The sequence below is a fragment of the Marmota flaviventris genome, chromosome 3 (genome assembly GCF_047511675.1).
Source record: "Marmota flaviventris isolate mMarFla1 chromosome 3, mMarFla1.hap1, whole genome shotgun sequence".
NCBI classification, from domain to species: domain Eukaryota; kingdom Metazoa; phylum Chordata; class Mammalia; order Rodentia; family Sciuridae; genus Marmota; species Marmota flaviventris.
The window spans coordinates 104,073,661-104,089,513 of NC_092500.1; the positions used below are offsets into that span (position 1 = coordinate 104,073,661).

Sequence of the window (15,853 nt, forward strand, 5' to 3'; positions counted from 1 at the left end):
TTATGTTTCATAAATCAATATCTTCAGCCCAGGTTTCTTATAATCACTATCTTACAACCAGCACCATCATTCACTTGACAGATATTCAGTATCATCAATGTGTTAAGCATCAACTAGTCAATGGTCCTCATAACATGTCTCCTTGGAAGTGTCACAAGTACTGTAAATTCACAATCACCTATGCTTACCTTGCCCATCCCCTTAGTAGTTTTCCCCTTCTGTGTTATCATGAAAGTGACAGATACCATCAGCCACACTGATGCTCAAGCTAAACATCTGAGCATTATCCGGACCTCTCCCCTCTCTCCCTTCATCCAACCAAATCCTAGTCCTCCCTTGTCCTGTGTCCTCTGCACTGCACTGGGCCACACAATCTACAAACAGCATTTTACAGTTAAGGAAAACGAGGCTCTGAAAGTTAAATAATTTGCCCAGTCCACATGCCATATTTAAAGGCAAACCTGACCAAGGCAGTCCCTTCATTTAACTTCCCAGGCACTAACTCAGGATAAAGCACAAGCTGTCTACCAAGGCACCTAGCTGTCCAGCCCCCTCAGGTTCTTCACTGCTTCACCTCCAGGCTCTTGATCATAAGTGCTACTCTTTTGCCTGGACTATTCTTCCCCTGACCCAGCAAAGATGTATCTTCCTTCAGGAAACCTTCCCTAAGACTTGCAGAAAAGACCTTCTTACAAGTCCTAATGGCAGCAATCATGCCAATCAAGCTATTTTCTGATTTGTATTCCCTCACTCCTTTCTGGGAGCTTGTTTCATATTTGGAATACATTTAAAATCTTTTGGCACATTTGGCATTTCATGCAGTGATCATCTGACCTCCTAATTTTTTTCTTCAACTTGAATATATTAAGGTTGACTCTTTGTGCCGTAAAGTTCTAGGCCACGCATTCAACATTATGGCATATAACAGTTGTACTACCCTGCAAACACATCTCAGCTTCACCTATCCAAACTCCCTCCCCTACCCCATCATTGGGTTTTAACTGCCTGTTAACTTGGCTAGAACTCTCTCTTAGGTTCAGGATTGGTTCTGTTTTAATGTGGTGACCCCAACCCAACATAAAATGCCTAGCTATCCTGAGCATACTCTACAAACTCCATGGAGTGCAAGGACTAGACGCTCCCTTGCTGCATCTACAGGCTCAACCTTGTCCCTACATGGCCATGGTGCCAGTGAATAAGTAACTTTAATACTACAGTGACCCTTTCCCCAGTCCAGTTTGCTCCAAAGCCTCCCCTCATCTCTTCCTGGAAGGTACGTGCTTGTCTGAATGGGCACTGTCTGCTGATGATTCAGTCAACTATTATGTCTGCTGGGTACAGGCAGAGGAACACTGGAATCACAGGAGCCACTGCCCAAGAAACAGGAAAAGGGTCTGATCCCCTACAGAAAGGAGGGTGTTTAGTGGGGAGTAGAAAAGAAAGAGAGCTGCCTAACACAAAAGCTGGAGTTGGGCAGCCTGCATTTAAGCCAGCACACTGTGCATCAGTTTTAATGTTAGAAATTCCTCATCAGCACAATGCAGGAGATCAACATACTCTCTGCGGATCGCCAGGCAGGCTGGGCTAGGGACTTGGCACTGAATGTCTAGGCCCTGCTTGGAAATCTGCCTTGCTAGCTCCTATGACTTTAGAAGAGGTTGGGACAACTCCAAAGTCGTGGGTGGAGGGGAGAAGCTTCTGATAAGTGAACTGTCAGAATCCAAACAATGGCTTTCTCTGTGCAGCTGGGCTCTGCACCTGGTGCCTGCACAGGGCCCTTTGTGCTTCTGTCATTCGCACACAGTGATGTCCATACACAGACAGGACTTATAAATACCCTCCAAAGCAGAAGTGAAATCCCTGACCAGTTCTCCTTTTCTCTGCTCAGTTGGAGCCCAGCAGCTGAGAGCAGTTGGTAGAAACTCTCGTTCTCCAGTACAGTGGCTCAACCTGCTTTATTATTTTATGGTTGGGAAGCTTCAGGCAAACATCCTGTTTAGAATAAAATGGGACTCAAGACTATTAGGGGCTAAATTTACCACATGGAAACCTCAAGCAAAAGAAAAGAGAAAGCAAATGAAAGGGCGAGGTCTATAAATACACTGTAAACAGAAAAGGAATGCTAGTCTTCTCTGGGTGAGCACTTTACCTGTATGTAGAAGGTCCGGGAGCTTGTTATTATTTCAAACAGGTTGTCCCTCATTAAGAGATCACTAGACAGAGAAAGAGAAAGGAAGTTACTGGGCATACTGGCATATATTCTGAGCTTCACTGATACTAAGTCTAGGCACCAGTATCCACTACCATTGAAAATAAAAGATGAGGACTGGGGATGTGGCTCAAGCGGTATCGCGCTCGCCTGGCATGCGTGCGGCCTGGGTTCGATCCTCAGCACCACATACAAAAAAACCCAAAAGATGTTGTGTCCACCAAAAACTAAAAAATAAATATTAAAAAATTCTCTCTCTCTCTCTCTCTCTCTCTCTCTCTCTCTCTTTAAAAAAAATAATAAATAAAAAAGTAAAAGATGGGCAGGTGTGTCCAGGCCATTCCTCCTTTAGCCACTGCCTCAAAAACACTCTGGGGATTCCCTCCAGCCTCACCTCTTCGAAGGTCTCAGGAATTCTTTGCTATTCTGATGGACCCCCACCACCACCACCACCAGTTCCAACAAGATTAAAGCTTCTTTCCTTCCAAAACCTCCTGTTTAATATCCACCACACCCCCCACCTCCTACAGTTTTATTTTCTTCAATCCATCCCTTCTCCCTCCCTCCTTCTTATGCAGTGCTAAGGATCAAATCCAGTGTCTCACACATGCTAGGCAAGTGCTCTGCCACTGAGTTAACAGCTACCGCCCTATGTTATGCAATCTTCACAACCATCCCGTGAGGCATCTAAAGATTTTCCATACTTTATAGATGAAGAAAGCCAGGCTTGGAGAGTTTAAATGATATATATGTGGATGGTGCCAGAGAACTGGACCCAGGTCTGATTCCAGAGTCTAGGCTTTTAAATATTCCAATGCCATTTGCTTCTATTAAGGATCAAATTCTCCACTTCTACAGCCTTCCTCCCCCTGAGCAGCAACCTTATCCTCAATTCCTGCTTTCTGTCCTGGGCCCAGAAGACAAGAACTAAAGAGAAAAAAATGAAGATGAGAGTAGACCACTTTAATATCTGCTTCAAAGTACATATGGGTTTTCTGACTTCTGCAAAAAAGAGAATAAGAAATAACAGATGCTCAGGGACAAACCTCAAATTGGCCAAAATCATTTACAATATTAAATGCCTGCTGCAGGAAATATAATTCCTACCCAATAAAAGAACCTAAGAGAGCAAGACTACACAATCAGACGTTAGTAAATTTTGTGTTACACACAAAGAATCAGACTCATTCCTAGAAAGGACTGGTCATGAGCAGGTGTGGACTTTTGAATGCAGACTTGGAAGGAACTGGCAGGAGGTTGGCCAGTGACAATAGGTACTGCATAAAAAAGGATTGACACCACTGGTCAGAAAGAACTGGGGTCAAATTCCACTGCTTGTGGTGATGCACATCTATAATCCCAGCAACTCAGGAGGCTAAGACAGGAGTTCACAAGCTCAAGGCCAACCTCGGTAAGTGAGCAAGATCCTGTCTCAAAATAAAATATAAAAAGGGCTGGGAATCTTGCTCACTGGTAAAGCACCCAATACTGGCAGATGATGTCTTTTCTTACAATGGTCTGCAGATGCCACTGTGGGCAGTGCCGAAAATGCCACACGTTCAGCTGATGCCGGTGGGCGGGGGATCTGACTCTATTCAAGAAAAAAGATATTTGTAACCAAGTGTTTAATAGAAATGAGAAGACATCCCTTACTGAGCTGGTCACTGAAAAGATACAGAAGGCATCTAGTATAAAGCATAGCACTTGACATAGTGTTTCTGAATAGAGATGGCTCTTTGGTGGCTAAAATGATTTAACCTTTTAGACTATTAATGCATATGCAATGCAATCACAAAATCGAATACAGAGAGGAAAGGAAAGCACCCCCTTCACATCTCCTTCCCAGCTGCATATTCCCTTTCAATTCTACGTACATTGACTATCCAGATGTCCTGAATTCTCCTAACTGGATTCTAGAGAAGCCACGCCATCTACCAGACCTGGAAGCTGCAGGTCCCTTCCCAGCTGGCTTCAACTCCCCAACTTCTTTTACTCAAGAGCTTAGTGAAATTCTGTCAGAATAAGAGTTAGGGAAAACTTAAGGATCTTAGGATGGAACCCTACCTTGGTTCTCTAAGCTACCTCAACATGTAGGTGATCTCTCACCTGCACAAGCCTTTCAGGTCAGCAACCATGAAGGATCTCCCAGGATCTAATCATGCCCTATTCTTCTTCTGCCCACTGCCTCCCTCTGGAGCTACACATCTGGAACTTCCGTCTTCAGCTTCTTTCATAAATTATAAATTGTCACTGGGAACCTCCCCAATCCTCTAAACTCTGCAACTGCCACTTGCAAGACCCAGTCCAATGTTTCTTCCCCAGCCTCCTTGGGTCCCACAGCATGATATTTTCATGTAATATTGTCTCATGCCTTCATGGGAGAATAGGCTGCCTGCTGCTAATAGTCTCTGTGATGATGTATGTGAGCTCTGCATGCACAGTCTACAGAACACAGGACAACAAACACAAGGGTTCTAAGACTGCACACTGATGGCCAAAAAAGAGGATTTCTACATGCCAGATGCCCTTGGGGGTCTGTACAGTATAGTTCTGGGGATATCTGTATTTGGGGTTAAATGCGGGATATTCCCTTGTCAAGTCCCAAACTCATGCTATGTACCACAGCACTTCGAAGGCAACCATTTCCTAAGTAAAGAGGAACATATTAAAAACACTTGTTTAGGGGCTGGGGTTATGGCTCAGCAGTAGAGCACTCGCCTTGCACATGCAAGGCCCTGGGTTTGATCCTCAGCACCACATAAAAATAAATAAAGTTATTGTGTACAAAAAAAAAAAACACCACTTGTTTAGGAAAAAACAACAACAACACTTGTTCACGACTGGGGGTATAGCTCAGTGGCAGACAGCTTGCCTGCCTGGCATGCACAACTGCCCCAGGTTTCATCTCCAGCATCAAAAAAAGAAGAAAAAGAAAAAAAATCACAACAAAAACAGGCTCATCCTGCCCAATGATAGTAACCTGGAAATGTTATGAATCACCCTGTGTTAATGGGACATCAAGGTCTAAAGGAGAAGAGGCCAAAGAAATTTAGGCTTGAAGCACTGGCATCAGCAGTGATCTGACCAGCACTGCAGTTAGTGATGTAAAGGCAAAGTTCTCCTGTTAGCCTCGTCCTCCTGGAGGAAAAGCATCTAGCACCTGAGAAGCTTCTGAGCCCCACTCCCTTTCCCTTTCTCATTACCATATTTTTTCTTTTCCTCCAAGAGAAATTATTTTAGAGTCTCCTCTCCTAAGGAACTATTACCTAATGGGAAAAGGTAAGTTTGCTCAGTGTGATCTCATCCCTGTAACAGCTTGGATACAGTGAGTCAGCCACAAGATATGAGGGTCCTTACCTTACCTTGCTCTTGGAAGGAATTTTTTGTTGCTCTTGGTTTTTGTTTATTTTCTTGTGGGTTTTTTGTGTTTTTTTTGGTGCTGGGGATTGAACCCAAAGCCTTGTACATACTAAGCCCACCCTCTCCCACTGAGCTACACCCCTGTCCCCAGAAGAAGACTCTGAAAGAGAGCCTCAGAAGGGTACAAAATGAAGATTTAAGAAAGCAAATGGAGGTTCTGATCAGAAAAGAGTAAGCAGAAGTTGGGCACTGTGGCGCAAGTCTGTAATTGCAGCAGCTCAGGAAGCTGAGGGAGGAGGATGGCAAGTTCAAAGACAGCCTCAGCATCTTAGCAAGGCCCTATGCAACTCAGTGAGATCCTGTCTTTAAATAAATGTACAAAAGAGCCGAGGATGTGGCTTAGTGGTTAAGTGACCCTGGGTTCAATCCTGGTACCAAAAAAAAAAAAAAGAAAAGAAAAAATAAGCCAAGATAATTACCCAGATTTGACCAGACACTCATGGGTCTTGAGAACATCTTTGAGATATATAGTGCGCAGTGGTTCTCGGTCCTGGTTGAAAAAGGGAAAGATAATGAGTGAGGTTGTTCCCACAACCCAATGGCCCAGATCAGCTAACAAATGCCCCTCTCTCCGAGATGGTTGGCTAACCCCAGTATGACCAACAACCCAGTCTCAGAACAATCACTAAGAGAAAAAAAAAAAAAAAAATCTAAGCTATTCTGTGGCTCCACCCAGCAGCTTACTGCACTGAAGACAGAAGGACATTAAGGTCACTTTAATATCATGGTAAATATGGGCAATAAGATGGATGGTCATAAGACAGAGGTACCTTTGGAGTCTGTATGTGCCCATGTCTCCACTCCTTCACACTTTCCTACAGGTGTGTATTCATGTACCTCTTCATTTCTATGACCTCTCAGAAAGGCCCCCCAAAGCTACTACCAACCTGCTCACACTTGAAGTAGCAGATGGTGAAGTCATCCAGGGCAAAGAAGCGACGTTTCCAGCTCTTCCGCTGAAATGAAAAAGAGCCAGATATTGGGAAGCTGTCCCCAGCATTGCAGAGGGTGTTCTAATGCAAAACTCCCAGGGTCACAGCTCCGTGGAAGCCAGGCTACCACACTGAACAGGAGCAAAGGCTTCCTTTCGGAAGCAATATGTGACACATCGGGCCAACAGTTGGTCCCCAAAGCACACAGGCTTGGACAGCGGCTAGCACAGAGGACTGTAGCTCCTCCTCTCATTCTCCTCTCCCCTCTGTTACATCCACACCCACTAGCTCCAAGGAGTCACCAGAACCCTGATGGGCACCTGTGCTGGCACTCACCACATTCCCTTGCTTCACACAGTAGCCACTCTTAATGAGGGGAGGCCCAGTAGAAGCACGGCAGCCTGACGTGGGGATGTAACTCTGAGACCTTCGAAGGATGGCATGGGACCCTGGCTCACTCCCTTCCTGTCCATCCCCGCCATTCTACAAGGAAACAGTGTCAGGGTTAGCACCTCCCTGGCTCTTCTATGCAGTCACAGCCCCCTCTCCCTCCCTCGGTTTGGATCTCTTATCTCTTTTATGTTAGTTAAAGAATAAACAAACATTGACTTTGCACTGGATAAGACATTCTATTGGGTACTGTCATACAGTAAGACTCAGGGATGTTGGACAGACCCAGATGAAAGAGAAGAATAGAAAATGCAAACCAGAAAAAGGCATATATACCAGAATGGGAGGAGGGACAGCAGCCTTATTTGCTATCCTACAAGTTATCTCCTGAGTCTTGTACAGTCACAACTTTGAGATGCACTGGCCTTGATTTCTGCACCACCATTACTTACAACCACCCTGCACTGTATTCTTCTGATCACCTTTCTGCGCTAGCTCCCCTACTCCCATCTATCTTTTTCTTGGCACATTCCTCGATGCACATGATTGGCACATCACGGATACTTCCATATCCTTGCCACCCTCAGCAGCCCAAGCCAAGCCCCAGCACCTGGCTGATGGGTGTGTGTACCACCACCCCTCCGATGATCTCGGTCTTGTAGGCCACCTGTGGCTTCTTGTCTAGGGCTGCAGGAGTTGTTAGGCTTTTGAGAACTTCAGTAGCCAGGGGAAGGCTCCCACCTTTGGGTACCTGGGAAGAAAGACAGTGAGGTCAGTGGGGAACAGAAGGCTTAGGAAAAGTGGGGAGCCAAGAGCAAGATAGGGTGGGAAGAAAAGCTAATGTACCAAATTATATTTAAGACTCCTATTTCCTCCACAGTCCTTCCATTGATCCATATCTCAACATGAGTTCAGCCAGCAACCCTTCCACACCTATTACACTCTTGCTCGACAAATTTACGGAACACCTATTCTATAAGCCAGCCCTTCCACAGCTGCAAACAAGAGATTAAACATCAAACAAAACAGACATGAGTCCCTGCCCTTCTGGAACCAAAAACTAATAAGTGAGACTGACCCAAAACTGGGTAGAAAAACATTCAGAGTATCTACAAATGATGGTGCCTGCCATAAAGAAAGTAAGTGAGAGCTGAGGCAAAGTGCTACAGGGAAACTACAGGAAATGGAGCAGTTGGGAGAGGTCTCCACAGAACAGCTGTTGGATCTGCAACCTGGAGGGCAAAAAAGGAAAAAGGAATGTAAAGATGGGAGGGAGCCAGCTCATCAGGTAGAACAGCTAAGAATGCACGTGGGAAGGCTGTGGTGTAGCAGCAACAGAGCACTCGCTGAGCATCTGCTCAGCCCTGAGTTCCACCCCTAGTGCCACGTGTGTATGCACAAATGCACACCCACAAATGCACATGCCCAGGTTGAGCATCCCTACTCTGAATATCCCACACCTGACTTCATGTGATGACTTGCAGCCAAAAATACAGGTACATTCACAACTCAAAGTGGATCAGGAACTGAGGCATTAGATCAGAGACTCTGCACCCACTAGAAGAAAAAGCAGGCCCAATTCTCCATCATGTCAGCTTAGGAATCGACTTCCTCAACAAGACTCCTAAAGTCCTGAAAGTAAAATCAAGAATCAATAAATAGGATGGCATTAAACTTCTGCAGAACAAAGGAAATCATCAAGAATGTGAAGAGAGCACCTACAGAATGGGAGAAAATCTTTCCACACGCACCTCAGATAGAGCACTAATCTCCAGGATACATAAAGAACTCAAAAAACTTAACACCAAAAAAACCCCACAAATAACCAAATCAATAAATGGGCCAAGGAACTGAACAGGCACATCACAGAAGAAATACAAAGGGTCAACAAATAAATGTAAAAATGTTTAACACTGCTAGCAGTTAGTGAAATGAAAATTAAAACTACCTAAGATTTCATCTCACTCCAGTCAGAATGATAATTATCAAAAATACAAGTAAAAATAGGGTGGGCACCATAGCGCATGCCTGTAATCCCAGTGGCTGGGAAGACTGAGGCAGGAAGATCATGAGTTCAAAGCCAGCCTCAGAAAAAGTGAAGCAAGACAGTGAGACCCTGTCTGTAAATAAAATACAAAATATGGCTGGGGCTGGGGCTCAGTGGTTGAGTACCCGTGAGTTCAATCCCTAGTACAAAAAAAAGGAAAAGAAAAATGCAAGTAAAAATAAACGTTGGCAAAGATGTGAGGAAAAAGGTACACTCATACATTGATGGAGGGACTGCAAATTGGTGCAACTTCTCTGGAAAGCAGTTTGGAGATTTCTTAGCAAACTTGGAATGGAACCACCATTTGACCCAGTTATCCCACTTCTTGATATATACCCTAAGGACTTAAAATCATCATACTATAGTGATGCAGCCACATCAATGTTTATAGCAGCTCAATTCATAATAGCTAAGCTATGGAACCAACCTAGGTGTCCTTGAACAGATGAATGGATAAAGAAAATGTGGTTGGGCTGGGGATGTGGCTCAAGCGGTAGCGCGCTCGCCTGGCATGCGTGCGGCCCGGGTTCGATCCTCAGCACCACATACAAAGATGTTGTGTCCGCCGAAAACTAAAAAAAAAATAAATAAATATTTAAAAAAAAAAAAAAAAGAAAATGTGGTATATATACACCCTGGAATATTATTCAGCCAAAATTATAACAACAAAATTATGGCGTTTGCTGGTAAATGGATAAAAATGGAGATTATCATGATAAATGAAATAAACCAATCCCAAAAAACCAAAGGCCCAATATTTTCTCTGATATGCAGATCCTGAATCACAATAGGAGGAGGTTTACTGGATTGGACAGGATGGATAGGGGGATGGGATGGAAATAGGAAAACAGTAGAATGAATCCATAACTTTCGTATGTTCATATATGAACACACAATCAGTGTAACTTCATATCATGTACGACCACAAAAATGGGAAGTTGTATTCCATGTATGTATGATATGTCAAAACACATTTTACTGTCATGTATAACTAAAAAGAACAAAAATTTTTTAAAAAATACAGGTACACTAAAAACATAGTAAAAAATACCTTTAGGTAATGTGTATAATATATATATGAAACATTAATAAATTTTGTGTTTAAACTTGGGTTCCATCCCCAAGATTTTTCCATGTAATATTTCAAAATCTGAAAAATATCTAAGATCCAAAACACTTCTGGTACCAAGAGATTCAGATAAGGGGTAGCCAATCTGTATAAGGTATAAAATCAGGGATGCATGAGCTTTGAAGCCAGAAGGCCTGGAGTATAACTTTTGACCTGTCACCAACAATGTGAGTGACCTTCAGCAAATCACTGAACCTCTGTAGGCCTAAACCATCTGTTAGTTAACTTTCCATAAGGAAAAAGGTTTGTTTTGATTTAGAAGTTTCAGTCTGTGGTTGCTTGGACCCATTGCTTTGGGCCTGTGGAAACACAGTACATCATGGTGGATGCCTATGGTGGAGGAGACCTATTTACCTCATGGAAGCCAGGAAGTAAAGAGAGACAAGAAGGGGTCAGGATCTCAATATCGCCTTCAATGGCATACCCCCCAATAACCTAACTTCCTTCTACTAGGTCCCACCTTTTAAAGGTTCCACTACCTCCCCAAAGCACAATGGGCTAAGGCACATAGGCCTCTGGAGGACATTCAAGATCTAAACTATAAAATCATCTCAATAAAATGGAAAGGGGAACAACATGATGTTAGAATAGTTGTTATAGTTCTCAAGTGGTACACACATTTAAATGCTCTAGAAACACAAATAAGAATATAAATGTATTACGAAAATTTTTAATTAATATTTCACAAATGGTGAAAAAAGTCCTTTTTGAAGAATGAGCTCTTTCTCCTCATCAGTTATAATAGTGTAATGGAGCAAATTGTAGAATTTTTATAATTAGCTAGAAACCATTGGCCAGAAGTTGCAAACTGGTGGGCCACAAGCAGACTCTGCCCACAGAGTTTTGTTTGACTATACAGTGTATTTTTCAATGTACATTTAACATTTTCATGTTGAAAAAAATCCAGATTTTTCAGCTTAGCAGCAGTCCTCTTACGAGATGGGGAGTGCAGTCTTCACTCTGTCACGGTCCTGACCATTCTCTTCAATATCCTCATTTCTACTGTCCTATTTTTTCATCCTTGTCCAATTCACTCACTTATCCTAGAGTCTGAAAAATGAAAACTCTTGACGAAATCTTTCCCTTTATAAGAGAGAAAGAGAGGCCCAACAGTCAAGTCATTTGCCTGAAGCCATGATTGAGAAGTGACTCCCAGCCAATTCACAGGAACACAACACCCTGTGTCTATCTCCCAGCCAAGGAGCTATGGATCTCAGGAGAGAAGCCCAAGTCCTCTGCCACCTCCTCTACAGCCTGTGAGTCAGAGAGACCTAAGCAGCCAGACATTTTCAAGAGCTCCAAGCTCAGAGCTACGGGAAAACTCTGCCCAGGACAGAGACCAAAGACCACACCATTTGGTGTCCACTGAGTGTGAAGTGTCAAGACCACTGTGATTTATGGTAGGTCCCAAGAAAGAAGATGAGACCTCTCTTCCTGGCCAATCCACTCTGTGTACACACATAGGATGACTTCTGCCACCATTTCTACAGATCATACCATAAATTCCACCTTCTCCTTTCCTTCTGACTGTCTGAGAAACAGAACAGTCACCACAGCTTTGGGACACCCCACCACCGCCCCGCCATGGCCCCATTAGTAGCCAGGCAGGCTACTAAGCTATTCACTGCATTATCTCTAATTCTTAGGCAGTCTTATCAAGTTGGTATGATTTTCTCCATTTTATACATGAGGTAAATTGAAGCTCATTAAAGCTGAGTAACTTGCCCTGTGGATGCTTACTCCCCTTTGCTAAATATCACTACCAACTCGAGGGGTACTTTTTAGTTTTCTGTTAGTCTTGTCACTGTGGGATCAAATTTTTTTAGGGATATTAATTTGTGCTGGGGTATTTAGTGATATCATCACCATGGAACAGCAGTAATTTCCGCAAATCATTCAAATGAATTCCTGGAACCTGGAAAAGAAGGAACTATTTAGTTGCTGAAGACAGAAAAAGACAAAGACACTCAGCTGCTGCGTTTCTTAGAATCTTGTCAGCACACATGGGCCATGGGGTTGTCACTACTATGTCTCTGTATCTTGGGCTGCTTCTGACTAACCATGTAGAGGCTTTAAGGAAGTTTTACATCCTGAGACTTGAAAGTCAGCCTGTGGAAAAGAATCTCAATCACAACTGAGCAATATAGCTTGAAAACAAGGCTGTTCTTTTGGGCATCCATATTCCAGAGGCCTAATTAACAGTGTGCCTCTTCCACCCGTCTGCGGAGTATCCTTGGATGAGAGATCCATGTGCGTCTTACCTACCTACAATGTGAAATAAAATTCACAAGGACTCCTTTTTCTTCCTGTCTGGTGTGGCTATAATACTATGAGGAATAACCCGCTTTCAGGGAAAAAGTTGTGCTTCATTTAATTTGCAAATTTTGGGGGAAATGTAGTGAGCTGAATAAAACTGTGCACCCATAACCTCAGAATGTGATCTTATTTGAAAACAGTGTTTTTGAAGATGTAATCTGTTAAATTAAGATGAGGTCATACTGTTTTAGGTTGGGCCCTAAGTCCAACTGGAGACACCTATATAGGTGTTATAAGAAGAGAGGACACCTGTGTCCTCACATAGGGAAGAAGGCAGAGGTAGACATGGAGTGATGCAGCTAAAAGCCAAGGAGTGTGGAGGATCTCTGGAAGCCACCAGAAGCAGGAAGGCCAAGAAAAAGTCTCCCCTAGAGCAGTCAGAGGGGACTGCAGCCCTGCCAACACCTTGATTTCAGACATTAGCCTCCAGAACTGTCAGAGAATACATTTCCCTGGCTTTAAGCCACCTAGTTTGTTACAGCAGCCCTAAAAATGAATACAGGAAGGCTAATATTCTGAGAGAATCCGATTCTTTAAATACCATATGCTGAACATGTCTTCAATCATAGGGACTCAACGACCACAGCATAAAATGAACAGTAATCTGCGGGTAGAAAAACTGGATCCATCCTGGCTCCATGACCTTGGGCAAGTACTTTAATCTCTAGGTATTTCCATTTCCTCACTTATAAATAGGGATAATAACACTTGCCCTTCTTACTTAAGGTTTTTATGAGGCTAAAATGAAGCCATATGCAAAAGTGGTTTGTAATCTGACGTATTTTACTACTGATGCTTATTTGTAATAATTTTATAAACTATAAACTTCCAGGTCTTGGAAGTCAGGGAACCTGGGTTAGAATTCCAACTCTACCAGTTGCTAACCTCCTGACCTCAGGCAAGACTCCAACCTCCATGTTCCTCATTTTTAAAATGGCAGTAAAACCACCCATCTCACAAGACTGCCGTGAAGGATGAATGAGTGGGAGCCCCGCTCACTACATTATCTGTTTAGTCCTTCCTATCTGTGTCCCCCAAAGTGTCTGGTGCCTCACTTTGCACATATGGTGTCTTAAAATAAATATGCATTTCATCACGTGGTATCAGAGCTCCACATCTGCCCAACTCATTCCAACTCCATATGGAAGGACAGATGCTACAAAAAAGAGGAAAAAGGAGTAGATCCTCTCAGGATACAAAAAGATTTAGGAGGTTCTTCCATTCCACAGAACCTTTGGCAGGAGAAGCGAAGAGACAAGACACATGATTGCTCCTTAGGATCCAAGGGAGATTTGTGCCAGGATCCCCCTAGGATACCAAAATCTGCAGATGCTCATGTCCCTTATATAAATCGGTGCAGTATATGCATAGAACCTATGCATATCTTCCCATATACATTAAACCAACCATAGATGACTTATTAATAATACCTTCATATAATATAAATGGTATGTAAATAGTTGTTTTACTATAATGATTAGGGAATAATGATAGGGAAAAAAGTCTGCATATGTTCAATACAGATGCAGATTTTAAAAATATTTCTGATCTATGGTTGGTTAAAGAATATACAGATATAGAAGGTCCACTATATAACTAAGCAAAGGAAAACAAGGAGATCCTGGGGACTGTGAAGACTGAAGGGGGCTCTGACATTCCAGCACGCCTTTGATCTTCTGTCCTCTGGGCTCCACCAGGCTCCCTCCCACTCCTGCATCCTGTCACTTATGCTCTGTGAGGCCAGAGAAGAGGCAGGAGACACTGGATGATTTCAGCAACTCTATGTTCAAGGCACAAAAGAAAGACAAATAGCTGAAGGAGGAGAAGGTATAAACATGTATTTTTCACACATGAGGCCCAGGGTTTAACCTAGCCATTTTTTTTTTTTTAAAGAAGGTTAGAGTAGAACATGTGCTTAGCATGTGTGAAACCCTAATTTCAAACCCCAGCATGAGGGTGGGGGCGCACTCACACTGGTGGGAAGAGGAATAGGGGGAAGGAAAGAAAAGCAAATCAAAGAGGCTCTTTGCTGTGGACTGTCCAGATCTGTTTACTAGCAAGAATGGAGGCGGGAACCTAGGAAGAAACTCAGAACAACAGTCAAGTATTAGCATTGAGAGAAACCTCAAATTCTGGAAGATTTTGAGGAAGACCTCCTCCCCAACATGAATGAAGAAAACATTTACTATAATCAGTACTCCAGACCCACATACATAAGCACACGGCTAGCCCACATGAGCGTGTGAGTTAGCAACTGACTCCGTGCCCCCTCCTTGCCTTACTCTCTCTTCTCATGGGTTTTCCAAGGTTTACCAGAATAAGAACTAACCAGCTAAACTACTTAAATAACTCAATTTTACTCTGGTTGGGTCTATCAACAAAAATGCTACATAGATGTACAGATTTCATCTATTAATTTATTCACTGGAACCGTGAATATCTGGGATAACATTTGCCCTGGCACATAGTTATTATTATTGGAAGTCACTCATGTAAATGTTTCCGATTATATAATAGAGAAATTCAAACTTTTCAGCAAACAAGCCTTGTTTGGGAAGTCAAGAATCTGCCTTGTCTGTCTTAAAGGTTTCTTTTTTCCCCCAAACATAGGTTTTTGCCATGGCTGGATAAGTGTCCCCAAAGATCTATGTATTGAAGGTCTGGCTGCTAGACAACCATGCTGCTGGGAACTGGAGGTGGGGTCTGGTGGGAGGAAGTTAAGTCACTGGGGGCATATTTCTGAAATGTATAATAACACTCCAGCCCCTTCCTGTCTCTCTCTTTGCTTCTCAGCTGCCATGACGTAAACAGGCCTGCTTCACCACATACTCCCACCATGATGCCCTGTGCCAACAGGGGCTCAAAGCAACAAGGCCAAGCCTACTATCAACTAAAATCTCTGAAATCATGATCCAAAATTAACCTTTCCTCCTTATAAGCTATTTTGACATACTAATGGAAAGCTGATTGTAATAATATTCCTTCTCTCAAATTCTCACTCCTCCTATTCTCTTTCTGTGTTTGTAAGGAAAAGAAATAATTCATTAGCCAAGTCAAGGAAAGAATAATTCTTCATTAGACACGTCAAAGAAAAGGAGAGTATTCATAATAGTCCATGAACTCGTTTCGTGAGACTTTTAAATGGAAGACTGTTCCAGGACAGACTGGTAAATAGCCCGGCCTGATCCTCCAGGTGGCCTCATAAATAAGAAGAGTATTCCCCAAGTCAGAATAGAAGTTCTGACTTCCCTTCTCAGTATACTTTCCCCCTTACTCTACTTGTCGGAGTCAGCAATCCATTTTCCAACCCTACCACATTCTGAATCAGCATTCCAGAATTACCCAGAACATGACTGACCAGGAGCCCTCCCAGAAAGCACAAAGGGGACCCTCCATAAACTTCCCCTTGA

The 15,853-nt window shown here is 43.1% G+C and overlaps 1 protein-coding gene and 1 non-coding gene across 6 annotated transcripts in view; one reads left to right on the top strand and one right to left on the bottom strand.

The window, feature by feature from the left end:
• Positions 1 to 15,853, bottom strand: part of Plekha2 (pleckstrin homology domain containing A2) — an 84,556-nt gene that overhangs the window by 10,685 nt on the left and 58,018 nt on the right. For all 5 annotated transcript variants that reach the window (XM_027939240.2, XM_071610192.1, XM_027939239.3 and 2 more), the window contains 5 exons: positions 7,562 to 7,702; positions 6,898 to 7,044; positions 6,517 to 6,585; positions 6,049 to 6,119; positions 2,150 to 2,213 (listed from right to left, as the gene is read on the bottom strand). In XM_027939240.2, the coding sequence (XP_027795041.1) occupies positions 2,150 to 2,213; positions 6,049 to 6,119; positions 6,517 to 6,585; positions 6,898 to 7,044; positions 7,562 to 7,702 (492 nt within the window). The remainder of the gene's footprint in view (positions 1 to 2,149; positions 2,214 to 6,048; positions 6,120 to 6,516; positions 6,586 to 6,897; positions 7,045 to 7,561; positions 7,703 to 15,853) is intronic.
• Positions 3,700 to 3,785, top strand: LOC114095927 (small nucleolar RNA SNORD35). Its single transcript, XR_003583324.1, has one exon. It is a non-coding gene; the product is annotated as a small nucleolar RNA SNORD35 (small nucleolar RNA).